Here is a 27953-nt window from a genome sequence, read left to right as displayed (position 1 = left end):
GCCTCGGCGGCGGCGGCGGCGGCGCCCCTCGGAGCGGCCTGTGGAGCGGCGGGCGAGCGGACGGACGGACGGGCGCGCGGTCCCCGCGGCTCGCGTCTGAGGCGGCAGACGAGGCTCGGCGGGGAGGAGGCGGCGGCCGCCGGGGACCCGCTCGGCGCCTCGGCCCCCGCGCCCCCTCCTCAGCCCGTGGTCGCTCGCGCTCGGCGGGCCGGCGCCTCGCCTCTGCGCGCGGAGATGGTGTAGCCCGGCCGCCGGAGCCGGAGCCGCCTCTGCTCGCGCGTCCTCGCGGCGTCCGCCTCCCTGCCTGAGGAGAGACCCTCTGCTCGGCGTCTCCCGCGCCGGGGAAGCCTCGGCGCCGCCGGCACCATGAGGTGAGGGGCGCGCGGGCCGCCAGCCATTGTGCCGCGGCGCCGCGACCGCTCTGCGCGGACCCGCCTGCCCCCGGCCCGCGGCGCCGGCTCTCCCCGCTCTTCCTCGCTCCCTTTTGTCCCTTCGGGTTTTTCTCCTCCACTCCCCTGCCCAGCTTCTCTGATTTGGGGGGCAGGGGCTCATTCCGTGTACCCTCAGATGCTCTTCTTTCACCCAGGATTTCCCTTCCTCAATTTAATTTGCCTGCTCCCTCCCTCCCACCCCCAGCCTCGGCTAGCGAAACCCAGGAGATGGGGAGGGGCTCGAGAATCGTAGCGTGCTTGTTGCCGAGAAACAGGTATTTTCCGTACGTATGTAAAAACCCCCCTGTACTTTGAGTACAAAGCTCTAGTGTTTAATTTTTTAAAAAGGCTTGGGGGTGGGGAGAGAGGAAAGTTTGAAGGGGTTGAAATCTCTGCGGGGAATAAAGTGCCTCTGGTAAGGGGTAAGCCGAGGAGCGAGCGGAGAAAAGGTGAAATTTCTCGATGGTGGGGGAAGGGAGAGCATTCACTAGGTTTCCTCTGGCGGGGGACAGTGTAAGGCTGGGATAAGTTGTTTGAGGTTTGTAAGCCCGGGCGGGGGAGGGTTCTGTTCGGAAAGCCCTTCTCTCCCATTCTGTAGCAGGCTGTGTTGCATTGCAGCAGAGGCCGCCGCTTTTTTTTATCCCCCAACCTTTCTCTGTAATCAATACAACAATTATTTTTTTTTCAGCCCCAAAGGAAAGAATTGGATGTACCGTCGTGAAATGCTTTTCTGATTGATACGGTGAACCATATGGTGTGATATTTTTCACTTTTGTTTCTCCAATTGTATAGGAGAATAAACCAATGATGTGTGTCATTCATTGGAGAACAACCCCCCCTCCTCCTGCCCCCCCCCCCCCCCAGCCTTTTCCTAAGGTTGTTTTGTGTCCATAGCCTCCTGCTTTTAGATTGGTACAAGACTTAGTGAGAAACGGGACTTCGTAGACTGGAGGCTGATCCATTTTGCCTTATCATCCTCAAAGGCCTCCCTTCTAGGTTAAACAATTGCAGACAAAGTAAAACACTATTTCTTTCTTCCGAGATAGTCTTTCAGTTCATTTGGATTTGAATCTCCTTTGTGTTAAAGATTAATGGCCAGCCGTTGCCAAGACCTTTATAATGTAATGCAACGAGATTTAAATGATATAATCCACAAATTCCTTCTCTTTTGGCCTGAAAATGTCATTGGAATTTTTACCCCTTATTTTAAATAAGTTGCGTTTTAAACTTTAGTTTTTGTTCTCCGCACCCCCTACACACACCCAAATCAGGGTTAAACACAGGGTTCCACTTTTGAGTATATTTTGTGTCTTCTGTTCACTTAAGCTTACTCTGAATTTTTCCGATTCCAAGTGACAGGTCTTTATTTATGTTATTGTTAGACTTCTTAATGCTGAGTGACCTCTTTTCCTTAGTGACTTCACACAAGCTATTTAAAATGTTTAAAAAGTAATTATGGCATAGAAACAAGATTAATCTTTGTAAAATGCAGAGGGAGAAACTTCACTTATATTTTTTGTGTGCTTTGTTCTCAAGCTACTAGTGGCCTTGAAAATTCAGGAACTGTTAACAAGATACATGATTGTTCTGCCAGGTAATAGTGCATACTGTTGGTTTCTACTTTAGTGACAGTGCTATAGAGGGCTTGCAGAACAAGTTAATAGGTTTTTGGTTTTTGTTTTTTTTTTTCAGATTTGCAATACTTTTTTTAACATTAAAAGTACAAAATAAAGCAGGGCATTTAACATTTGATCAAAGCTATCGGAGAGATTATGAACAGAATATACTAAAGTTTGAAGTATTTGGTAAAACATAAATACCATGCATTGTCTCTGGTAAATTTATGTCTGGACTAGTTTCTAGTAAAATGTACTTCTTGTTTTTAAAGCCGCTTTCTTGCCATTTTTCTTACTGTAGAGTTAGAGAAATCACACTGCAGTTTGGGTCTGAGAAGTTTTGTTTGAGCAGGCTACAGTAATTCTTTGTAGGCTGATTTTGAATAATTTAAGAGCAGAAAAGAGGACCAGCTAGTTTTTCACTTTGAAGGGCTTCAGCTTGTTTGGTAGGTAGCTGGTGTGTGCAGCCTGGGCGGGAGCAGCTACTTAGCTGTGAGGGTAGGGTGGCTTGGTATGAGGTAATCTCCCAGGCGGTAGGAACTAAATGTTAACCTTTTAGTGGAATGGGTATTTTGTTTGTTTGTTTGTTTTTGTTACGTAAAAGATTTGGTATTTCAAAGGCCACCCAGAAATAGGTAGGAATTTCTATTAAGTTGGTCAGAACCCCGAAGAAATAAGTATCTTACAGAATTGAGGGTTTGTGGTAAGAGATCTCAGATGGCTTAATTTTAGGGAGAGCATGGTTTTTTGTTTGTTTTGTCAAACAGTGTACTCTTAATAGAAGCAAACTAAATATTTTACATCCCTGAAAGCTATAAGGCACGTTCCACATGTAAAATGTTGTATATAGATTTATTACATTTTGATTAGAGGTGGGCAGTAAAAAAAAAAAAAAAAGCATTTGTTTAGCCTGTTGAGTTTTTGGTTCTTTGTGATTAAAAGGTATGTATGGAATTGTATCTTTTAAAAAACAGTTGGTTACTCAAAATTTTATCTTTTACTCTTTTAACAGAAGAGCCTATTAAAATAATTCGCTATAGTCTGATCTCTAGGAGAAGCTCAGAAAATTTTGGAATGACGTTTTTGTGCCATATTTTATGGTCTGGGCTACTGTAGCACTAGATACTTAGACTTTCTCATGTTAAAAAAAAAAAAAAAAAAAGCATAGTGGGATTATGAGGATTTGACCAAAGCTACTTACTGTCTTGAGTGACCTTGAGCTAAGCATATAATTTCATCGATACATGCAATATTAGATATCATATACATTGAATATATATACACACACATACGTATATATAGTTGTTTGCTTTTTGAGACAGGGTCTCCTGTATTGTGTGCTGGCCTGAGACTCAGTTGTATAAATGAGGATGACCTTAATTCTGATTCTAGATCAAGGACTTGTGACAGCATGCATAGCTTGATGTGTACTGGGAGGTCTTCCCAGGGCTTGCTACATACTAGACAAGCATTCGGCCAACTGAATGCATCTGTGTCCCAGTACACAGCTAGGTGATTCTTTACTGGGTTGTGAGGATCAAATACAGAAGGCGCTTTGTGTGCCTCCCTTGTTTTGGGATTAAAAACTTACTTATTTTAGCCTAGTTGTAAAAAACTTTAGGACAATTTGCCCCACTGTTGACCTTACTTAAGGATGTCAAATAGGTTACATTTTGCTAATGTAGTCTAGTCTAGTAGGTAGTAGCTGACATGCAGATAAGGGCAATGAAACATTTTTGGAGATTGATGAGGAAGGATGCCGTATATTAGTGGTGTTTGCTTGACGCATGGCCCAGGTAGTGGTTCCAGAAGTGCTTCGTATCAAACTCTTTTATGCCCAGCCTTATTGGTTAGGTGAGGGAAAAAAATTTCTTTTTCTTTAGCTTTCTTCCTGTGTATATGTTTAGTCTTTGAAACTTTTTATGGGTTTGCTACCTTGATTTACAGTAATGATAAACTTAATACACATTTGAGAGAGGTACAGCCAAGGGACAGGTTATCTGAACTGTCTTGTTTATTGAGCATATTGATAAAAGAGATAGTCCTGTTGCTCCATAGGCTTGTGGTATCAAGATATATATCCAGGAGAGATGCTAATAGTAGTCTCCACTCCCATGGGTTCCCGCTTACACTTGCAGCTGTTGGATATATGACTCTTCTACAGATACTTATAGCAGGGGCTACATATTCAGGGTCCCTTCTTCCCCCACCCCCTTTGAGACAGGGTTTCTTTGTGTAACTTAACCTGGCTGTCCTGGAAACTCACTCTGTAAACCAGCCTGGCTTCAAACTCAAGAGATCCACATACCTCTGCCTCTGCTTCTGCCTCCTGAATGCTGGGATTAAAGGCTTGGGCCACCACTGCCCAGCCATCTTCAGATTTGGAACGTCAATTTATAGTTATTAAGTGAATAGCCCTCAAGTATGAGTGTGGATAAGTAGGTACATTTTATTTCACTTTATATAGTATTCAGGGTTTGGGGTATTTTGTTAATCCATTTGGAATAAGCAAAGTAATTTGGCAGGCGCTATTTGGATAGTAAAGAAATTATATTAGTTGCTTTAATAGTTTATCCTACTTACAACTTTAGAGCAGGGGTGATTGTGTAACTTTCAAAATACCTAGTCTTTATTGTAAGAGTAAAAGAAGTATTTAGAAAATGGCACGTCAGTTTTATGTAGCTGTCGGGTAGTAAATAAATACTTAAACCCGTATGTGTCCCCCCTTCTTTGAAATTAGTGGGTAGAATTGAGGGAAAGAAAAGGTTAAAAGATGATCTGAGTTGAGGTACCATAGGAGATACCTCTAAATATAAGCTTGAAAACTCAGCTTTACGGAAAACACAGAGCCAAGAGTTTTCCTTGTGACACGTTGAGTACAGCTCCCAAATTGTCTTTTCCCCCACTTAAGCTCTGAAGTCATACAACTAGCCCAGCGTCGTACATTTCCAAATTCATGTTACCAGTGAAATATTTGGCTAATGCTGTCTGTATCCCAGTGTGTTTGACTTTGGTATTCTTTTAGAATCCTACGTACTAGCAGTAACAGTCACAGTTTTGGAGTGTCTGTAACGTTCTAGAACTGTGCTGGGCACAGCTCTGGTAGGGTGTGATCGAGTGTCTGCAGATACAGCGGTCAATAGGTACTTAAACAGCAGCGTCACTAGGACAAGATGGACGTGGAGTCTGCGTCTCACTCCTTACCAAAGCTCAGAAGTGCCTCGGGCCTCCGACTCAGGTTTGTCTGTCTCCAGGGCTCTTGGGACGGTATTTCTTTGTAAAATACTAGATTAATAGATAAGAATATTCTGATTTTTAGTGTCTGACCTGAAACCCAAATACATTTGAGCAACAGACTCATGTATCTCTCTTGGTTTAGCTTGTTTCCGAACTACTGCTCACTTCTCTCTTTTTTCAATGCTTGAGATTCCAGTTTGGTAGTTCAGCTATTCACGACAGAAGAATTATTTTCTCAAATCTGGAGAGTGGAAGTTCAGGGCCAGTGGGGTCTGCTGAGGGCTCTTCTTTGTTGTCACTTTTTGAGGTGGGAGTGGTGTTAGGAATGGCTAGAGTAATTTCTTCTTCCTTACAGAGTCATGAGTTTCATTGGCTTAGAGCTCACATAACTGGGCTCTCCCCCCTGAAAGCCCCATCTCCAAATGCGGCTACATGCTGGGATCGGACTTCAACAGTGTAAAGGGGGAGGAAACAGTTCAGTCTGTATAGCAGAACGTACTTGCGTGATGGTGAGGGGAAAGGTGATCTGTGCAATGTTTCTACTAATCCTAGATAGGCCTTTTTAAAACTAACTGTAAAGAAGAGTACGTGTGTGGGAACTAATACACTTCAGTCACTTAGGATTTTTAGAAATTTTTTTCTGTTGAGAAGCTTCCATATTAGAATTGTAACTTAACATACAACAAGCCTACAAAGTCCTTTTGGTTTGAAACTCTGTGTGTGTGTGTGTGTGTGTGTGTGTGTGTGTGTGTGTGTGTGTGTGATGTATACAACAAGTATTGAGTGAATAATATGGTATAAAAATGGCCTGGTATAAGAAGACAGATTTTTGAAATCAACTATGGATTTAAATTCTAGTTTTGAAATTTACTTATTGATTTTTTTTTAAGTAGTTTGTAAAGTATTTTGTTTCATTTAGATTTGAATTTTTTTCTGTAAAGTTGTAATAATTTCTGCCTTGCAGAGTTGTTGGGAAAATTAATTAAGGTTCTGGCATAACACTAGGCACACAAAGTGGGCTTGATAAGAAAGAATAAATCCTCTATTTCTATGAAAGTCTGTCTTAAAAGTTTATGTTAAGAATTCCATGTAAAATGTTGAGCTGCTTTAGAAAAGTTTAGAAGTTCCTCAGAAATTTAAATTTAGAGTTATCATATGACCCAGTAATTTCACTAGTGGAGACCTAAGAAACAAAAACATGTCCGCCTACAAGCTTGTACACAGGTATTCATAGCATCATTATTCAAGTCAAGAGTGGAAATGTATCTGATTGCCCTGAAGTTGAATGAATGATCAATGTGGCATACCCTTAAAATTAAGTAATACTTAACCATCAAGAATAATGAATTATTGGTGCATTCCACTGTGTAGATGGCAACATGTTAAGAGACAGAAACTAGATCCAAAAGGCCAGACATCCTAAGTTATTCTATTAGTGTGTCAGTGCTTATCAGGAGTGGGGGAGAAATGGGGAGTCTGGCATATGTTGTGGACATGAAAACAATGTTGGATTGGTGATGAAACTGTGTGTGTATATATAAAAGGTGAATTTTATAGTGTTTGAGTTGTAGCTCAACCTCTACCCGCAGGCCTTAGATATCTGTATTTGTTTGTTTTACTAGAATAGACAGTACCAAAAGAGACTCTCATCTGTGTCTTACGTTTACCGCTGACACTTTTATTACTATGAATTCACATTGACACCTTCATGTTTTCTTAAAGGAGGGAGACTGAAGACACAACACTGGGTTGTCCTTTTGGGGGAGCCAGCTGTGCCAGCTATGCTTACATTAAAACCTTGACAGCGATGCCTTTGAGAAGCCTGGCGAGTTTAGAATCTAATATTACTGCTAAATTAACAGTAGTTAGTTTCCTTGTTATAAATAAAAATGGCAGGCAGGCGAGACACGCCACAGGTCTACAGGTGCCTTGCCACCCAGCCTGATGGCCTGAGTTTGGTCCTGGGGCCCTCCTGGTGGAAGAGAGAACAACCTGTGCAGGTTGCGTGCTCTGACCGCCGTTTGCGTCTGTGGCACACATCACACCCCCAGAGTAAATTTAAGTTCTAAAAGCAACAAATAAGAATGTGATGAAGCGAACCATAGGCTCTTTAGGGAAGTGTTTTGTCTGAGTGGTGTTTTCCTTGAGTCTGTTTACAGTACTCTCGGATATCTTTCGGGAATAAGATGCCAGTGATGACATTTTCAGAGGAACTGAGTACTTTTCCAATGGTAAAGGCCTGCTGGAAAACCTGCCCTTGATAGTAATGATGATGTGAATTCAAAATGACTACCCTTTACTGTGCTTTAGAAGGTCTCTTTCTGTCCTTTTTGGTATCTGTGTCATATTATTAGGTAGGGAAGGAACTTTAGAAAAAGAACCCTAGAACATAAGTTTTAAAAAAATGAATAGTCAAAAAAAAAAAAAAAAGAATAGTCTTAGGTCAAATCTCAAGGGAGTCCAAATTGCTCATTTTACAGTTCAGTGAAGAGCTGGGCTCCTGTGAATGTTTTATAATTACTTTTTATATTGGTTAGATGTTTGTTTTGTTCTGCATCCCTGAGATGTCATTACCCCCATCCCCCATATTTTCACCTTCTGCTATGCTTTAAGCAAAATTGTAACTATTTAACTTTTTTTCTTTTTTTTTTTTTTTTGATTTTTCAAGACTGGCTTTCTCTGTATATCCCCAGCTGTCCTGGAACTTGCTCTGTAGACCAGGCTGGCCTCAAACTCTGGTCTGCCTGCCTCTATCTCTCGAAAACTGGAATTAAAGGTGTATGCCACCATACCCAACTTGAGCTTTTTAATCTTTTTAATGCTTTAAGATTTATGCATCTTAAACGTTCATTTAAAATATTTCTTCATAATAATTGTTTAATAATTGTATTACTTTTAGAAAGTAAACAAATTACTATTGTTCAAATAAATAATGGTTTTTCTGAATTTGTTCCCCTTCATTATAAAAATGATACAGATTTTGCACATTTTTTGTTGTGTTTGTTGGTTTGTTTGTTTGTTTGTTTTTCGAGACAAGGTTTCTCTGTGTAGCCTTGGCTGTCCTGGACTAACTTTGTAGACCAGCCTGGCCTCAAATTCACAGAGTTCCACCTGCCTCTGCATCCCGTGCTGGGATTAAAGGCTCGTGCCACCACCGCCCAGGTGCACATAATTTTTTTTTTAAGATTTTATTTATTTTATGTATGAGTCCTCTAATTGCATGTACACCTGCATGCCAGAAGAGGGCATTAGAAGGTATAGATGTTGTGAGCCACCATGTGGTTGCTGGGAATTGAACTCAACCTCTGGAAGAGCAGACAGTGCTCTTAACTGCTGAGCCATCTCTCCAGCCCTTTGCACATATTTTTAGAAGTACAAAAACATTAAGCATTCAGATCCAAGATAAACAGGATTATGTGTTTGTGTTTATGTGTAATGTAGTTGCTGGTGTCTGTATACGTGTGTGTTCACATGTGGAGGTCAGAAGTCAACTCCTGGTGTCTTACTCTGTCCTTTTTTTTTTTTTTTTTTTTTTTTTTTTTTTTTTTGCTAGGGCCTCTCACAGACCCAGAAATCCATCTGTTTGACTAGGCAGGCTGGCTGGCTCTCTCTGCTTTCCCGGCCCCAAGACTAGATGCAGTGCTGTTAGTAGACTTTTAAGTGGATATAGCAGGCCCTTTAACAACTGAGCCCTCTCACTAGCTTGAACTATATACTTTCATGTATAGCTTTCTAGGCTTTTTGTAATACATTCACAGTTGTAAATGCTTTTGTGTAGAAGTAAAGGTTGGATTATTTAAACCTGGGAAGATGGCCAGATGGTGGTAACACACACCTTTAATCCCAGCAGTTGGGAGGCAGAGGCAGGCGGATCTCTGAGGTGAGCTTGGTCTACAGAGTGAGTTCCAGGATAGCCAGGGCTACACAGAGAAACCCTGTTTTAGAATTTTTTTTTAAAAAAAGGAAAAGGGGAGAGAGAGAGGGGGCTCAACAAATAAAGGCGCTTTCTGCCAAGGCTTATAACTAGAGTTCAATTCTTGGAACCCATATGGTAGAAGGAGAGAGCTAAGCAATAAGAGTTGTCTTCTGACCTCTACATGTCCTCAGTGGCATATGCGCGTGCGCGCGCGCACACACACACACACACACACACACACACACACACACACACACACATATACACAATTAGTCCTTTGCATGTAACCATTGTCATTAAATACAGATCTTTATATTTTTAAGTGACTGTCTAGTGTTCCATTGCCTTGGGTGGATGGATCATAGCTACATAACCACTTAGAGATGACTTTAAGATTTGTTCTAATACTTTTGTTTTTGTTGGTTTGTTTGTTTGGTTTTTGGTTTTTCGAGACGGGGTCTCTCTGTGTAGCCTTGGCTGTCCTAGACTCGCTTTGTAGATCAGGCTGGCCTTGAACTCACAACGATTCGCCTGCCTCTGCCTCCCTAGTGCTGGGATTAAAGGCATGCGCCACCACACCTGGCTCTAAAATTTTTTTCCCGAGCCCACGCCCACCTTCTTTGGTTCTCGGAACCAAACCTAGCATTTTGCTCTTGAACTTTTGTGCTTGCTAGGCGAACACTCTTAACACTGAGCCAAATTCCCAGCTCTGTTGTGTGAGGTAGCACGTGCCTCCAGTTCCAGTGCTTAGGAGATGGATTGAGACCATTGGTTACATGAGATTCAGTCTTCAGAAATAAACACACCACTGTGAACAACCTAGAAGCATGTCTTTGTGTTTATATATGATAACATTTTTGGATAAAGTTATAGAAAGAAGGTCAGGAAACAGTAATTACATCTCTCTGTGTGTGTGTGTGTGTGTGTGTGTCTGTCTCTGTCTCTCTGTCTCTCTGTCTCTTGAGGTAGGGTCTGATGTAGCTCAGCCTGGCCTGGGACTCTTAAAGCCTTGTGTCTCTGTGTCTGAGGTTCTGGGATTCTCTATCTTCCCTCGACCTAGCTGACATCTTCCCGTGCCCACCTCTATTATGGCTGGCAGCTTTACCCTGTGCAGATCTGCTGACTCGGCTGAACAGCTGTCCCCCTTGTTTTCACACTTGATTCTCAGTCTGCGTCGGTCACAAGGACCGTAACTTGAGACTAGATGCTGTTGCTCCCGTTCTAATGCCTTTAGCCGGCATTTTAGAATAAAACTCTACAATCAAAATTATTAAAGTCTCTTGTGGTTTGACTCTGTAGTCCCGGTTCCCAGTGTAGGCCTCTGCAAGGGAACATTTGAGAGACTGTTAAGTGAAGCAATTCCAGACTAAAACGAATTGCTAGGTTTTGGTACACACTATATGATTGGTTCTTTAGTTAAAGTTCCGGTTTCCTTGTATTCTGGACAGCTCAGCATAATCAGTTTTCCTACAGTGATTTGTATATTTTAAGGACAGTAGTCATTTATAGTGTGTATCTATATTGTATCTGTTAACTGCTACTCTTTCAACAGACCACCCCAGAATTTAATATAAGTAAATTGGTTTGCTGAATAATAAGTCTGGTCTCACTAAGATTGACTTAGCTGGTGTTTTAGTTTCCTCTCTGTTGCTCTGTTAAACACTTTAACCAAAAGCAATTTATGGGAGGGAATGGGTTATTTCAGTTTATAAATTACCGTTCAACATTGAAGAACTCGGGCAGGAAAAAAACCAAAAAATAAAAAACATGGAGAAGTGCTTGCTGTCTCTCACTTGTTCAGGGTTCTGATTAGCTTGTTTTCTTATACAGCCCAAGACCACTTGCCCAAGGAATGGTGCCACCCACAGTGGGCTGTGCTGTCCTCCCTCAATTAACAGCAAGGCAATCCTCCACAGTCCAGTTTGATCTAATCTCAGTTGAGGCATCCTTCTCAGGTAGCTCTAGGCTGTGTTGGGTTGACAGTTAAAGCTGACTAGGATAGCTTAACTCATTAGCCTACCTGCTTTTCTCTTCTCCCACCCCCACCCCACACCCCAGCCCCTGCCATTCCATCTCTGAGATAGTAACATCCTTAATTCCAGTACACATACCCAGCCTCTCCTTGCAGCTTGTTTGCGTATATTTCGTTGGTTGTAGGAAATCATGTGTTTAAGCCTTGGGAGGAGATCATGCCAGATCATATGAGGTGTTAACTTGTTAGACACCATCAGGTAGAATTTTCTACATGTCTTCTGAGTTTGATGTGTATCTTTTAATTTTCTTGGTTTCAGAAGTTTTTAAGTTAACTGTTAAATTTACCAGCAGTCCGTCTTTACAGTTTCTTCGTTCTGCTTTTTGTAACCTAAAATTACATTCAGAGTTGGCTTTTTTTTTTTTTTTTTTTTCTGTTGCTTTTATGGTTTCATTTGTACTTAAACATTTGAAATTAATTTTGGAGTAGGTGAGAGGTTCATATCTAGCTGTCAACTATGACTTACAACTTTTAATTGACTAACCCTCTCCTATAGACTTGAAATACCATATTTCTTATGTATGAGTTTCCACAAATACTTAATTCTGTTTTTGGATTTACTGGCTATCTTTAACTCCTTGCCGTTTTTGTTCTCGTTTGTCTGTGGTGGCACCAGCTCGGGCATGTGTCAAGTGTTCTGCCATGGTATACGTCTCACTGTTGAGCCATTCCAACTTCACAGTGCTTCTCAATCAGAAAAGGAAGATATTTAGTCTCCAAGTTTTTATTTGATTTTCTGTTCTGTTTGCAAGTTAGCTTTAAATAATTGTGTAAAACCTAGTAAAAATGAAATAACGCCTTTTAGCATTCAAATCTATTGTGGTTATCATTAGAATTACATGAAACTGCTGGATTAATGTGGTTGGGAGAGTATATTGACACTTTATAATTCCATGTTTTCTGTTTCTCTATTTAGACTTTATATGTCATCTTACTTTCTATTTTAAGTGTCACATAGTATATTAAAAAGTTATTTTTTGAGGCAGATTCTTGCTGTTAAGCACAAGGCTGGTATGGAACTTAACCTTGTAGCCAGGCTGGCCTCAAACCTGTAACCCTTCTGTCTGAGCTTCCACAGTGCTGAGATTACAGGAGTGTGTTTTTTACAGGCCCAGATTACTTGTTTACATTTTTGGTTTTTTTGGAGATGGGCTGGCCTTGAGGTGGGGACCGTTCTCCTTTGGCCTCCGGAGTACTGGGATACACTCCAGCGTGTGTCTTGTTTAACTTTATATGATTTTTGTTTTGTATTTGTATTTTAAAGCATACATCTTGTGTTTGGGGAAAAAATCTTTTGTTAACTAATTCCAGTGTTAGGGTTTATATTCTCATTTTCTTAGAGTTTTGAAAAAGAGTTTCAAAATGTTATGAAGTAGTCGCCACCTAAAGACTTCACTGTGTAGACTCAGCTGATACTGTTCCAGCAGCTAAAAGCTAAGGACTTCGCTGCACTTTGGTCAGTGAGGAAATGGAGACAGAGACAGCTAAATTTTCTCAAGGCCACTTAACCAGCACACAGTGGAACTGTTATTTTTTTCTCTGTCTGGAGCTTTGGGTTTTTTACTAGTAAGCTCTTGGGGCTCTCTGTAATTGTTAACTTTTCTTTTCTTTCTTTCTTTTTTTTTTTTTATTAATTTATTCTTGTTACATCTCAATGTTTATCCCATCCCTTGTATCCTCCCATTCCTCCCCCCCCCCATTTTCCCATTATTCCCCTCCCCTATGACTGTTCCTGAGGGGGATTACGTCCCCCTATATATTCTCATAGGGTATCATGTTAACTTTTCTTGATCTATAATTTGATGTTTGGGTAAATAATTTTGTCTTGCTATTTCATATACAAGGAGGGGTCTTTATTTTCTCCAAATAATTGGTCTAAGAGCAAGGCCATGTAGAATGAATTAGCCTAGAACATTTCCTAGATAACAGTGCATAGCAGCAATGGGGAGAAAAGGTTTTATTTGGATTTAATCTTGAAAAATGAAACAAAATTATGAAAACCTTGATATGGTTGTAACTATGTTATATTGTTAGATTGCAAGAATAATGAATCAAGTATTGGGTGCTTTAATATTTTTACATATTTTTTCTGACAAAGTTGCAAAGAATCAGCAATCCTTCATTTTCATGATATAGTGAACCTTTCTAATATGATAAACCCATTTTTTGCTAAACTACTTAAGACTTGGTTTTCCTAAGGACTTTATTTTGCTTTGTTTTTTAGATACATTTATTATATTGCCTTCCTATCTAGTCTGTCATTTTACAATAATCAGATCTTTCTTTCCACCTTCTTGTAATCAAATCTTTGTTAGTTGTTTCCTGTTATGAACTGAACATGTCATGTAACTAAAGTGTTAAATGAACAATAAGAGTGTTTTGTGAAACACTTGAGAGTCTAAGTCCGAAGGGTCTGAAATTCAAGACCTGGGCTCTATAGTGGGCTCCATGCGAGCCCAAGGCACATATTGAAGCCTTGTATGTTCAAAAGAAAACAACAACAACAAAAACCAAACAAACCATTAAAAAGAAAAAGAAAAAAATTGTCATTGGAAGTCCAGAGGTAGAGTACATTCATTGAGCACACAGCGGAGAGTGCTCATTGACTCCTGAGGACCCAGGCCTCTTGTCATCTGTGGGGTCCACCTTGTTTTCACCTTGGTAGCATGTAGGTTATGGGATTTCCATACCTCACATTTAGACGGGGTACGTCTTGGAGGAAGTAGAGCTGTGTTTTAATTTGTTCCTAGTTAAACCCTTTAAGGCAGCGGTACTAAATCTGTGGGTCGTGACCCCTTTGGGGGGAATCACATATCAGATATCCTACATATCAGATACCTACGTTATGATTCATAACTAGCAAAATTAGAGTTACGAAGTAGCAGTGAATCTTGTGTTTGGGGGTCACTGCAACACAGGGAAGGTTGAGAACCACTGCTTTAGGGTATAAGACAGTTAACTGCTGAAGTGATGGGTGAGCGTACAGTTTAGTGAGCATGCCCACATACCTATGAAGCTGCCAATCATGCTGGGATGTAGAATGTGCTTTATATTCCTTCAGCTCTCTTGCCAGGCACTATCCTTAGTTTCATTTTGTCAGTGGCTTTGCATTAATTAGAAATAGTTTTCATCATTTTCATAAAGGATTGTGTCTTCGTAAGGTCCGCACTTTTACTCTGTAGAATGATTTGCTTTGTGTAGTTTGCAATAGAAATGCCTGTTGTGATGGAGACATTGACTTGGCGGAGATGAAATGGTGGAGTCTCCTCAGACCTTGGGAGTATATTAAGACCCTGTGTCTGCTCTGTCCTCTCTTCACAGATCATTGTTCTGGAGTCGTTTCTTGTATTGCTCTATCATGCCTATCTAGTCTGTCATCCTACACAGTTGTCAGGCCTTCTGCTGCTCTTAGAATTTAGACCAGTTTTTCTCTATCATGGCCTAAGTCTTACATGATTAGTGATTCCGTGATTCCAAAGTTAGTAGAGTAGCCCGATAAGATAAATCCTAAAGTGACTTATTAATAAAGACGTGCTTGGAAATCACCCATTCCCTAACCCTGAGCTTAGGGAGGGATGAGGTGTCCACCTGTTTGCAAGAGCTGTAAAGAAAAACACTGGAATCTGTGAGGATGTCTTATGTATTTGTGGTTGATTTCCTTCTAATAGTGCCAGTCATGAATCATATTTAAATTCCCTGTAGTTTTTATACCCCTTAGTTATAATGGATTGCCAATGTTACTTCATTTTCATCTTAATATATTTTGGTTTTGGAGCTGAGGATTGAAACCAGTACCCTGCCTAGCATGCCCTTGCTATTTTTGATTGTCAAATCATAGTTATATTACATTTGTAGAGTGTAGTGAGATGTTTAGTTAACTATTGCCTTGCGTGATGTATTTTTGTGATAGTATATTTGAGGTGGACTGTTTTGAAATATATGGAATTACTGGCTCGTCAACCTGCTGTGCAGTAGATCTCATGCCACTGTTACTTTGTATTGCCTCAATAAAGTGCAGTTTGTTCTGCTTTAAGGGAATTGCTTTCGAATGCCGTCTTTTAACTTTATATATTCTTGTAAATATGGAAGTTTTCCAAGGTTTTTCATCTTGGGGTGCAGGTAGTCAGGTTTAAGAGGACCGCATCTGTGAAGGATAGTAAGATGGCTCTATAGGTAAAGGTGGTTGCTGCTAAACCTCATGACCTGTGTTCAACCTCCAGAACACACATGGTAAAAGAAGAGAACTTCAGGTTTTTACATGAGTGTCCTAGTGCTGGTGGGTGCTCACAAAACAAATCCACATTTTTAAAAGTAACAACATTGTCTCTGAGACTGTGATTATCCCAAACCTCAATTTATTTTTTCCATATTTTTGAGACTTACCATAATAAGCTTAGAAGATTGCTATATTTAGAATCCTCATTCGTATGTATGTATGTGTACATACGTATGTAGTATGTATGATTGTAAGTCTAAAATGTGTAAGGCGGAACGGCAGGCTGAGAGTACAAGAACTGGTGTTAAGTGCTAGAGTGTTGCTCAGTAACAGAATAAGTTTAGCACATGCAAAACCTGGGTTCAACCCTAGCACCAGAGGGTGTTAGGAAAAGGAAAAAGTTCATTTTGAATCTCCATGTCTAGACCTAGTATGATAGACAGATGGGATTCCTGTGTTCTTTTCCTTCTCCAGCCTCTGGTCTTTGCTCACATTCCTTCACTTGTAGATGAAGAACTTTACTCTCTGCTTCCCTGATCATATGACTTGTCTGTGTTACGAGCCTCTGTGTTAGCATGACACACACACCCCATTTGTTTGAGGCAGGGCCTCACTATACATACACAGCCCAGGCCTCTTGCCTCAGCTTCCCAAGCACTAATGTTGCAAGTATGTGCCATCATCCATGCCCAGTGATACATTTTCCTTTTATAATAATTCCAACCAGATTGGATTAAGGATCCAGCATGGTGTCCCTTCTGCAGTGACCCTGTTACTAAATAAGATGAGATAATTCATCTAGCCCTAGCCTGAGTTTCCCTTTTGGGAATGTATAACAACTTTGATCTCATTCATCTCTCACTTTGGGTAGACAAGCTGCCTCAATGACAGATATAGAAGGAAACTGGTGTATGTGTCTAAAAAAATACGTGCAAGAATCAAGATAAAGCTACTAGTGCTAATAAATGCAGAGTTGTAGGGTCTGAGATCACACACACCACAGTTTTGTTTCTGTGCAAGAGCGATGAACTATCCAAAAAAGAAATTACGAAAAGCAGTTTCATTTGCTTAAATAAAATACCAAAGAGGAAATTTAATCAAGGAGTTGAAATATGTGTCCTGAAAACTGAGAATTTTTCTGGAGGAAATAAGAGATCTAAATAAATGAAAACAGTTACTGTTTAGAGGACATTGATACCCCAAGTGATACATTTGGATACGAGTCCCTATCAAAATCCTAATGACATTCTTTGAAAAGAAAAAAAAAGCCTATCCAATATTTTCAGTGGAATTTTAAGGGACCCAAAATAACCTTAAAAAACAAAATTAGAAGATCTATAAGCCCAGTTTCAAAACTACTAAAATGGGCTGGTAAGGTCACTCAGTTGGTTAAGACATTTACTAACAAGACGAACCTGAGTTCAATTTCCAAGACCTGCATGGTGGAAGAGAATTGACTCCTGCAAGTTCTGATGTCCACACATACACCCTGCATACAAACATACGTACGTATGTATGTACATACTAAACATAGTTGTTTTTTTAATTTTACTGAAATGCCACAGTGATAAAACCATGCCAGTACTGGAATAAAGATAGACCTATAGATGGATGAACTGAAGAGCGTCCGAAAATAAACTCTCAGATACATAGGTCAGTCTGTTTTCAACAAGAGTGAAAAGCCTCCTTCCAGGGTGTGTTGACATAGACCTGTAATTCCAACGCTGGGGAGGATGAGGCAGGAGGTTTGCTGCTAGTTTGAAGCCAGCTTGAGCTACAGAGTAAGACCGTCCTACCCCAACCCACCACCTCTCCCCCAAAAAAGCTCAAGAAAGAATGGTGATAACATTCAGCAGGGAAAGAGTCTCTTTTTAACAAGTGATGCTGAGAAATAATTCCCAGGTCTTCTGAAAGATTTTAGTGCTTTTTCACAGTTTCTCTTTCTCCCTCCCCCTCCCCCCCTACACACACACACACACACACACATACACACGCACACGCACGCACACGCACGCACATTACTGAATCTTGATACTAGACATCTAGGCTAAATGAGACCTGAAAATAGAAGCAAACACAAATATGCTTTTGAATTTTAATGTTAGTGTAATGTAAACAGCAAAACTCTTCCAAAGAGTGTTTGTTTTACTGCTTAGTGCAAATATTTTAACTTAACCCATATTAAAATGAAAGATTTTGAGATAGGGCCTGGGCTTCTCTATTTTTGGATATTTGCCCATGTTGGTGTAAACCAAGTGGGCTAAACAATTATATGACATCCTTACTTAGGTAAAGTAAACATAAGTAATTGTTACTGATTAGCATTGAAAGCCAATCTCACAAATATTCCTACTGTTCTTTTACTGTGGAGAAACAGGCTTAGGATGGTTGGGTGGCATGACAGAAGTCATACACAATTGGTAAATGGCAGCTGAGATTCAAATCAGAGACCTTTCTGTTAAACATGACCTCTTATTAAATTTTACCTTTCAGTGCTGTTTACTTCTCAGATTTCATTTTTCATCCTTAAATTTTTGCCCAGTGTTGCCTGAGTGCTAGGTGGAGCTTCTGTAGGAAGTGGTAAGAAACATGGCAGATTAGAAAGGATTTTATAAAGCTTTAAAGTGATTAGTGGTAAAGAAAAACTAATGTCAGGCAGTGATAGCGGTGTACACCTTTAATCACAGCACTCTGGAGGCAGTTGACGCTCTCCTAGCATGCAGAGTGAGTTCCAGGACAGCCAGGGCTACACAGAGAAACCCTGCCTCAATCAAAACATAAATAAATAAATAAATAAATGTCCACAAAAACTCTGAATTGCCATGTATTTCCTATAAATCACTTCTCCTAGTTCCTTAAGCTGCCCTTGTGTTGGTGTTCATAGTAGAACCTTGTTTGAAACCCAGCTTTGTCCTGTTTTCAAGCTTATTTTTTTTCTTGAAGTCTTTTTAAAATGATTTGAAGAGCTGGCCACCTTTAATTCCAGCACTCAGGGAGGCAGAGGTGGGTGGATTGTTGTGAGTTCAAGTCTACAAAGCTAGCCTGGAAAAACACACCACACACACACAACCCATTTGAGAGTTGAAGAACTTTTCTGCTACATTAATAACTTGGGCTTGTGGGGGCTAAAATAGAGGTTTACTTTAGGGACTCTTAGACCCAGTGTTTAAGCTATCTGTATATAACAACCTTCATTTGTAATATGCATCAAGTACATATGGATGTTTTTGTGATAAGTAGATTCATTAAAAGCCAGTAAACTTAAAGTGCTCCTAAGTAATTTCCTCAGTCAAAACATTGTTATAAGTTGAATAACTATTGTGAATTTAAAGAGTTTCTCATTTTTGAAAGTGTTGGAAAATATTTTTAAACTTTGTGTGTGTGTGTGTGTGTGTGTGTGTGTGTGGTTGTGTTAAATCTGTCACATTGGGGCATTTAACATTTTCAAAGTAAATAGAGAGCACAAAACAGTGAATATATTTAAAGAAAATATGGCAAGAATAACTGCAGTTTTTATTTTTTGTCCCTTAGGTGAAGTAGAGTTTTATTTGAAAAAGTTTTGTGGAGTGATACCAGTTTACCTACACTCACAGTCCATTGAAATGGTTCAGATTTGAAGGGAGAATTTAAAATGATTATAGTTCTTTCAGTAAATTAAAAAAATTTAAAGTCAACTGAATGTTATTAAGTTATGAAACAAAAGGTGTGTGTGCACACGCGTGCACTATTATTACCTCTCACCTAGAGAAGTGACTGGGCCTGGAGAGGTGGCTTAGCAGCTAGGAGCACTGCTTGCTCTCACAGAGGAGAGCAAGACCGCCAGCACCCTGCCCTCTCTCTCTCTTGGCCTCAGTGGGACACTGTACCACACTTGGTGCGCAGATTACCCACAGGCAAAAGCACCCATGCACACAAAATGACAAAATAAAACCAAAGCTGCCTTACAGATGATGTTTTCAAGCGAAGTGTGTCTCAAAGTGAGCTTACGTAGCTTTTTTGCTAAATAAGAGAAGCAGTGAGAACAGAGAAACAGTAAAGGTGTAACAGTGCTTTGACGTTCTGAGTAATCTAGGTTTGGGTTTACCGTTTTGTGGTTTTAGAGGTGTAAGTTATATAATTAGACTTATGTTGGTAGTATATGCAAATAGATTCTTTTGCATACTTTCTTAACCTTGATGGAGTTAATTATGGCTTGGCAAATCAAGAAAGGGAATCTTGTGCTGTTTTCAGACTGCAGAATCCTGTTGCTATGCGACAAACATTGTCAGTCAGCATTGAGTATAGTAAATTGGTATTCTCTGTCCCTTTCCACATGCTCATTTTCTAAGTGGTTTGGGGCTATTTTGTAAGTTTTTATTTTAAAGTGGACATTTAAAGATTTTTGTTGCTATTCGTGATTGGTTGTTTTTAAGGTTTGTGGAGTTTTTCTGCATGGAGAAGAAACTAAAATGCCTGTGTTGGAAGGGTTCAGAGATCTGCTTCCAAGTTGTTTCAGGTTAGAGCAGTATATTTTGGTTTTGTTGCTGAGAAGATAGCATCAGCTTCCAGAGTGTATTTTTGTTTGAGAATTCAAGTTAGATGTTTTGAGCTTCTTCATAGTGCATCGTGTTTTTAAATTTATTTGAAAAATAAGGAATTGTTAAAGAATCTTTAAACTCTTTTAATTGTAAATGATTTTTAAGATGGGAATCTTAAACTTATATCTCACATAGAATATAATGATTTACTTTCTAGCAAGAGAAATTAAAATGTAATGACAAAATGTGTGATGGGTAGCAGTGTGTTTCATATTGTGGTAGAAGGTATACGTGATGACATTACCATCTAAACCACTTTTAACATGTGTGATTCGCTGGCATTAAGTAGATGTGCGTACTTCGTGCTGCCATCGATCACCTTTATGGTTTCCAGAACTGGCACTGCTCAGGCTGTCTTCTAAATGCTCAGATAAGTTAACTTCATGCAATACTAATCTTTGCAGTACAGTTTAGTGCAGTACAGCACGTACAGTAGTATAGTGTTACATGTATCCTCCACTGTACACACTTGTGTTCCAGGTTAAAAGACTGAGCACAGAGTAATTTAAAATTAGCCATTAGTGGAGCCAGGCTTCTAACCCCAGCAGTACTTGCTCTTGATTGTGCTCTCAGCCACTGTGCTGTGCTGCCTTCTTTTGGAATTACTTCATGTTCTGTTTGATGGTATGAGCAATGGTCTCTTTCTCATTGCTTCCTGTAGCTTTTTAAAGTAAAGCTAATATTAACTGTACTTTGCTGTTTAGTTTGGTGGTAAATCACTGAAATTTTTTTCTAAGTAGTTCTACGTTTTTGGTGTTTTGTTTTTTTTGTTTTTTTGTTTTTTTGTTTTTTTTAAAGCCAGGATCTCATACCTTGGACCAACCTAAAATACTGTCTATAGTCCAGACCGTCTTTGACCTCACAGCCCTCCTGTCTCAGCCTTGGCAGGTGTTGTGAATTCTAATACAGTACTGCCCAGAGCTTACAGTCAGTTTTCATCAGATCATCTACTTTGACTAGTATTTTCTAAATGCCTCCTCTTACTATTCATGGGTGGTTTGTAGTCTAGAAAATACAGCATTGGGCATAGGTAAAAGGAGAAGAGCGCTACTAAGGCAAACCTTAAACGTTGAAAAGTAGCCTCTTCTAGATTTTGCTCTTGTCTGCTTTGTAATATGTGTATTTCTATTTCCACTTTGCTCCTCCCTTCCTCCCCCCCCCCCACCCCCAGACAAGGTCCCTTTGTGCAGCACAATCTGTCCTTGAATTTGCAGTCCTTATGCAGCAGCCTCCTGACTGCTGGGATTACAGGATGAGCCACCAGGCCCTGCCTCTGTTTTTATACTTCAAGGAATTTACCTTTTCCTTTTTGATTCCTGCCCTGTTTTCAGACTTCTCTTAGACTTTCTACCTGAAAACCCAGAATCTGTTCATTTTTACTTATTTTTTATTTGACCTTATTTGACTCTGACATAGTCATATTCTCTCTCTTTCTCTCCTTCTCCTTACCCCACCCCCACCCCCAATCTGTCTCTGTAGACAGGGTCTCACTATATAGCTCTGGGTGTCCTATAACTCACCATGTAAACCAGGTTGGTCTCAAATTCAGAGATCAGCCTGTCTCAGCCTCCCAGTAAAGGCGTGTACCACCACACCCAGCAAAGCCCAGAATCTTGATCTTCTGGATTTATATGTCTTTTGTTCTTCATCTCTTTGCAGTTGCACCATGTTTTAAAGACAACTCTTTGGTTTTTCTAGACAGGATTTCTCTGTGTTGCCTTGGCTATCCTAGAACTTCCTGTACAGACCAGGCTGGCCTCCAGCTCACAGAGATCCACTTAAAGACAACTCTTAAGTTGTGATTTCTGTACAGGTGATTATGCATGCGTATTGCTTTGTTCACCTGGCGTGTTTTTCTTTTTTTTTTTTTTTTTTTTAAAAAAAATGCTTTTAGGAAAGTCAGAATTTTATTAGATGAATATTTCATTGTAAATTACCTATTTCTGTCTTAAGTGGCTGTTTACATAGTTTAGAGTGATTTTATATAATAAATAATGCTTTCCTGAACCCAAAGGGTTTTTTTTCCTAATTGTAGACTATATCCTTAAGATGGAATTCCAGAAATAGTATTAGATCCCTGAAGAAATAGAAACAATTTTAAAAGCTCTTGAATCATATTGCCAAAATGCTTTCTAAAAGTGTGTGCTGGTTTTTATGCCAGCCGGCAACTACAGTGTCCACGGCTTCACTGCAGTAGCAGCAGCAGCAGCAGCAGGAAGTGTTTTGATGTTGACCTTTGCATTGAAGAATAATTAATTAACTTTGGGTTCTGCTGAGCTTTTATCCTAAATTATACTTAGATTCTAACTTTGGCTGTGGTCAGCTTAGTGAGAGGGAAGGCATGACTTACCAGTCTCTGGTCTTTAAACTGTTCAAGTTTTGTTATGATGCAGTCCTTGCTCTCTTAGGACATCCATTGGACGGTTGAAGTGACTTTCTACCATTAAACCACAAGCATTTTTGTTAGTCGAGTGATGGGTGACAAATCAGGATCGGTTTCACATGACTTATTTCATAGCCGGGCATGGTGGCACATGCCTATAATCCCAGCACTCGGGAGGCAGAGGCAGGTGGATCGCTGTGAGTTTGAGGCCAGCCTGGTCTACAAAGCGGGTACAAGACAGCCAAGGCTACACAGAGAAACCCTGTCTCAAAAAAACAAAAAACAAACAAAAGATTGCTGTTTTAGTGATTTGTTAGACTGCCTAGGTCCATAGTGCTTGTGAGAAATGCCAACTGCAACATTCCTTTTCTTTGGAAGAAGGAAAGACTGGATATGTGTATATGTGTAGGGCTGTTCTTGCTGTGCTTTAGAAGACAGGATTGTACTATGTATTCTAGGTTGGCCTGAAGTTAAACATAGCCCACGTTGGCCTCCAGATTATAGATATGCAGTGCCGTGCTGTACCCTAAGACTTTCTTTTTTTAACAGAACATTTATAAAAGAATATCACCTTCCTTTCAAGGTTTCTGCTTACCTTATTTATTTGAAATTTTGTAGAATGAATACTGTTTTAGGTATGTGAGAAAATAAGAATTTAAGAAAATTAAAATCTACTTCTTGCTTTGTATTTGTCATGTAGTAAGTGGTTATGTCTTGGTTTTTAAAATTAAATATTTGTTTCCGACCAAAGGTATCTTTTCACTCTTGGACTGGAATTCCATTTTTAAAATCAGCTTCTTGGGGCCTAGAGAGATGGCCTATAGGTTAAGAGCACTGGTTGCTCTTCCAGGTGATCTGGGTTCAATTCTGAGCACCCACAGCTCACAACTCATCCCAGGTATCCAGCATATATGTAGCGTGTAGACTCACATGGAGGCAGAACACCCATTCACATTTGTGTGTGTGTGTGTGGGGGGGGGGACAGCTTCTTGCTCAGTTCTTACATGCTTCCATTTCACAGGCTTTTCAAGAATGGATATGTGGGGCTGGAGAGATGGCTTGAAAGTTAAGAGCACTGCCTGTTCTTCCAAAGGTCCTGTGTTCAATTCCCAGCAACCACATGGTGGCTCACAACCATCTATGATGAGATCTGGTGCCCTTTTCTGGCGTGCAGACGTATATGCAGGCAAAACACTGTATACTTAATAAATAAATCTTAAAAAAAAAAAAAAAAAAGAGTGGATTATGTACAAGGAAGGGATAAAGGAATTTACAGTACTAAATACAGTACTTCACTGTCAACTGTCAGGTGAAGGGAGGGCCCATTTAACTCTAGGTTAGGTAGGCATTTGTTTAGTTTTCCTACTACATGGAGACTGAGTCAGACTGGCCTGGGAGCAATCAACCCAGTGCCAGCCACCGGAAGTGTCAGCATTTTGTAGTATTCCTTAGACCTTAGTCTTGGGTCTTCATCTCCGGTGAGGTTCAGCTGTTGAGGAAATCGGTTGCTCCTTTTGTTGTGTAAAACAGGTCTTCCAACCAACCTATCCTAAATTGAGCACTCATTTTATTGTAGGTTTTCAAAGATTGGAAAGGGTTGTCTCTACTATGTGGTTTGTTTATTTGACATGGACAGACCTTCAGAAAATAAGATAAGGCTGTTGCAATAAGTAGCAGCTTTTCTGTGAGAAAAACAGGAATGAACTGAGTCTCCCAAGCCACATGGAAAAGTAATAAGCTTGTGTTAGAGGCCTGGTTCTCATTGAATGGTTAAAGGGAGAAACCAGTCGCAGTCGGGTTGAAAATTTATTCAGGCCAGGCACAGTGGTGCGCCCGCCTTCAATCCCAGCACTTGGGAGGCAGAGGATCAATGTGAGTTCGAGGCCAACGTGGTCCACAAAGCGAGTCCAGGACAGCCAAGGCTACACAAGAGAAACCCTGTCTTGAAAAACAAAAAGAAAAGAAAAAGTATTCAGAGCCCGGATCATGACAGTGGGACTTCTTAGGCAGCCTGGCTTTCACAGTCAATTGTTTGGTGGGAGATTTGTGCCCAGCTTTCTGTGGAAGCTGTCATAATGAGGGCTACATTCTTAAGCCAGTACTGCAATGCTATTTGAATCAGCGTTCCTTTGAAGTACGTTGTGCCACTATTAGGTTTAGCTATGCAAAATTACTCATTTGGGGAGGTTAAAAAAAACCTCAGATATTGACAGTTTTGATTTTTAAGTGGTTCAACCTAGTATGCTCAGTCTTAGTCTTGAGATTCTGGTAGGTTTTATCTGTCATTCTTCCATGTAGAACCACCACATGGAAGGGTTAGGAGAGGGCATTGTCTTACAAGCTGGTCTCCTAACATTTATCAGAAGAAGAATAGGAATATCGAGCTTTGTACACAGTAGCTTGTGTGGGCATACAGAAGAACTCAACCGTGTCTTTTTATTACTAACTCTGACACTGAGATAGACTGTTAGGAGAGATGGCGTGATGTGGGTTGGCCATCTGAGGGCCTAAACGATACAGCTTCTCCTCTGTTCCAGCGATCCCACCAGTCTCTTTTAGACTCGTGTTTTTCCAGTACTTGCCAGGTAGTGAATGGAGTCTAGCAGGGGCCTTAGGGGACTTTAGTTTTTAAGGACATTTACTAAGAAGGAAGAGAAAATTAAGGGCACAGAAGTAACACCTTTCATTTCGTTGTTTTAAGTTGAACGCGAATATTTCACAAGTGGAGTTTTTAGAGAGAAGCTACTGAGGGTTCCTCAGTATCTCGAAGGAGAATGGGAGAATAATCCTTAGTGTTTAGCAGGTACTTAATACATACTTGTAGGGTGAGTGGAGAGAAGTCCTGTGCACTGGGTTAAGATCAGTGAACTACTTACAAGTGAATGACGGAGTACAAGTGATGGAGGGAAAGGGGGGGACTGTTCTCAATTTCTGGACTGTATTCTCTTGGAAGGAGGGATGAGAAGAGAGAAATCCCAAATTGGCAAATAGGTGATTAAAAGAAATCCCTGTAGCAAATTTTTCATCTGGATGGCCTTTGGAGGGAGGGGTAGTCATTCATACAAAGAGGTGCTGGTGGGATATTATTTTATTAATTTTAGGGACATAGGTCCATGGTTCACTTCTTTTTTATCTCCAATTATTGGAAAAGTTGGTTGCTGGTAAGGCTGATTGCTCTTGTGGAATTGTCATTTTACTCCAGGGGCATGTTCAGATGAGAATGGAGAGGACTTTGGCGAGGAGGGCAGCAGCTGCTGAACAGTCTGTTTGGGAATTAGGTGCAGGGTGGTCTGCAGTTGAAATCTGCCTCCTGGCTGCTGAAATTACGTTTTTTTGCTTTTGGGGTTTTTTGCTTCAAGGATAAATGCTTTGCCGTTCACTCTGGTTACATTTACTTAGCTCTGGCTGGAAATGTTTTTAACTGATTATCTTTCTCTGCAAGGAAGTTCTCTGTAAAGTTCTCACAGCTCCTGTGAGCAAGTTGAAAAATGTTACTTGCGCTTTTTCTTAAGTTTTCCTTGTAATTGAGCAGTTACTGGTAAGAGCATGTTTGAATATAAAATTAATTACATACTACCTTTGTTAGTAATGGTAGAGATACAGTCCTTCTGATCGTCTTGATGAAAGCGTAAAATAATACCCAGTCAACATTATGTATAGGACTGTCCATTCCAATAACCTTTAAAACCTTTTGCCTTTTAGAGACTTTTTAAAGCTTTTCTTAGCTGGATGATTCTTAAGCATACTCAGCTGGGATTGCATACGGTGATCATACATATGACCAGTTGCGATGATACTAATTACTCTGAGTTTACTTAGAGAAGAGACTAAACTAGCTGCAGCTTATTGTAAACTTAGCATTGTGGCTAAAAGCCTTTGGGTTGTCTGAGTGAAGACCTATTTGAATGTTCTGTATAGCTGAACTTTTAATGTGGGTGGCTGTATGCGAGTACTGTGTGTCAGATAACTCACTAAGATCCTGAGCCAGGGTCATATGATAAACCCAAACCCTTTTAGGTTTGGCCGTTTTGGTCTTTTGTGGTATCTAGATGATACATTGTGAGCCCCAAAGAGTGATTTAACGTACTGGAAGGTTTGGGCTAAAGAACATATAACAAAAAGTTGCCTGTGTTGGTTTGGTCATTAGAGTGTCATTTTTGAGTATAAACTCGCTTTTTAAAGGTGACACTGCAGCAGTCAGTGAGCCGATAGACTTCAGAGTTGTAGGGTGCCGGACTGTAGCTGGACGCAGTTGTCTGTTTGGCACAAATTGGGAGTCTTCAAACTTTAATGTGTAGGTGGGCTCAGTTTTCCAATGTCTGACTGTAGAAACTTACTAACCGTAAATTTGCATTGCTCATGTTGAAGTTGGGAGCTATCCCCTCCCAAGATAATTAGGTTTACTTTGAAATTCTGGTTGGTAGTCAGTTTTGCTTTTCAAACATCTTAATTAGCTTGTCTCTTCAGTTGTCTGCCCCGCCCCCGTCCCCCTTTTTGGTGCTAGAATTTGAACACAGGGTCTTTCTTGAGCATACTAATTAAGTGCCCTGCCACTGAGCTACACTCCACGTCCCTCTCCTCAATTTCATATGTAGGTGTAATATACAGTAACATACAGATTAAATGTCCTGGACCCAAAATGGTTGGTTTCATGGAGTGTTGGTTTCATGGAGTGTTTCATGTTTCAGGGGCCTTTATAATTTGGAATATTGGCATAGACTTTACAAGCTGAGCATCTGAAATTCTTCAGAATTGCAAATTGTCATCTGAGGTGCCTGTAGGACACCTGGTTGGTGTCTGCTGGAGAATGTTATGTCAGAAGTGGAGTTCTCGCCCAGGGTGCTGGCCATTGAACATTGGGCCATGCTAATAAGTAAGTGCTCCTCTGCCCAGAAATGTTGTTTTGAGGGCGTTGTAAGAGTCGGGTGAGCTGTTTTTTCTTATCTCTAAGATAGTGCCGTAAGGAGGCACTCAGATGGGTAGCTTTCACATTTCCCTAATTTCACGTTTCAGATTTGGCTTCCAGTTGTGTAAACTAGTTGTGTGTAGTACACCAAATTTTGTAAAGTCAGTTAATTGAATCAAATATTCCCTTCTTAGTGGTCTTTTTTTCTAAAGTGTGTTATCTATCTTTCTATTCTCAATACTACTACCATATAGATAAATCTCATTTTAAGTTATGTCGTCCGTGTCCGTCCGTCCCACTCCCCACCCCCCTCACCCCCGTGTTTGACTGTCTGGCAGTTACATAAGATTTAACCTAAAAATGTGCTTAGCCAGTCACTTTTTGGAATTTCCTATCATTGTAAGGAGTTCTGTTTAGCATCTTAAATTCTGCATAATGCACTTGAAGTGAAACCTACAGAGTTGTAATCTGCTGAGTCAAGGAATGCCTGCATTTCCAAGACTCCTGATGGTTGTGTAGGACCAGCTCTGCAGAAAGCTTGTTTCACTTGTATCAGCAAGAGGTTGCCTTTGCCCACTCTCACATTGCTCTTCTCCCACAGTAGGAAAGGATAACTTGTCTTAACTTGCATTCCTTGCT

The 27953-nt window shown here is 40.3% G+C and overlaps 1 protein-coding gene across 6 annotated transcripts in view; it reads left to right on the top strand.

Annotated features, from left to right (window-relative positions):
* The first annotated feature begins 203 nt into the window (after positions 1-203).
* Enah (ENAH actin regulator) overlaps positions 204-27953 on the top strand; it is a 106383-nt gene continuing 78633 nt past the window's right edge. For 4 of the 6 annotated variants that reach the window (XM_051148040.1, XM_051148038.1, XM_051148039.1 and 1 more), the window contains exon 1: positions 209-371. In XM_051148040.1, coding sequence (XP_051003997.1) covers positions 367-371 — 5 coding nt within the window. In that variant the 5' untranslated portion in view covers positions 209-366. Of the gene's footprint in view, positions 372-27953 lie in introns of all 6 variants that reach the window. The other 2 variants (XM_051148035.1, XM_051148036.1) reach the window with 2 other exon arrangements.

The sequence above is a fragment of the Acomys russatus genome, chromosome 6 (assembly GCF_903995435.1).
Source record: "Acomys russatus chromosome 6, mAcoRus1.1, whole genome shotgun sequence".
Taxonomy (NCBI): Eukaryota; Metazoa; Chordata; class Mammalia; order Rodentia; family Muridae; genus Acomys; species Acomys russatus.
This window is presented reverse-complemented; position numbering and strand designations above follow the sequence as displayed.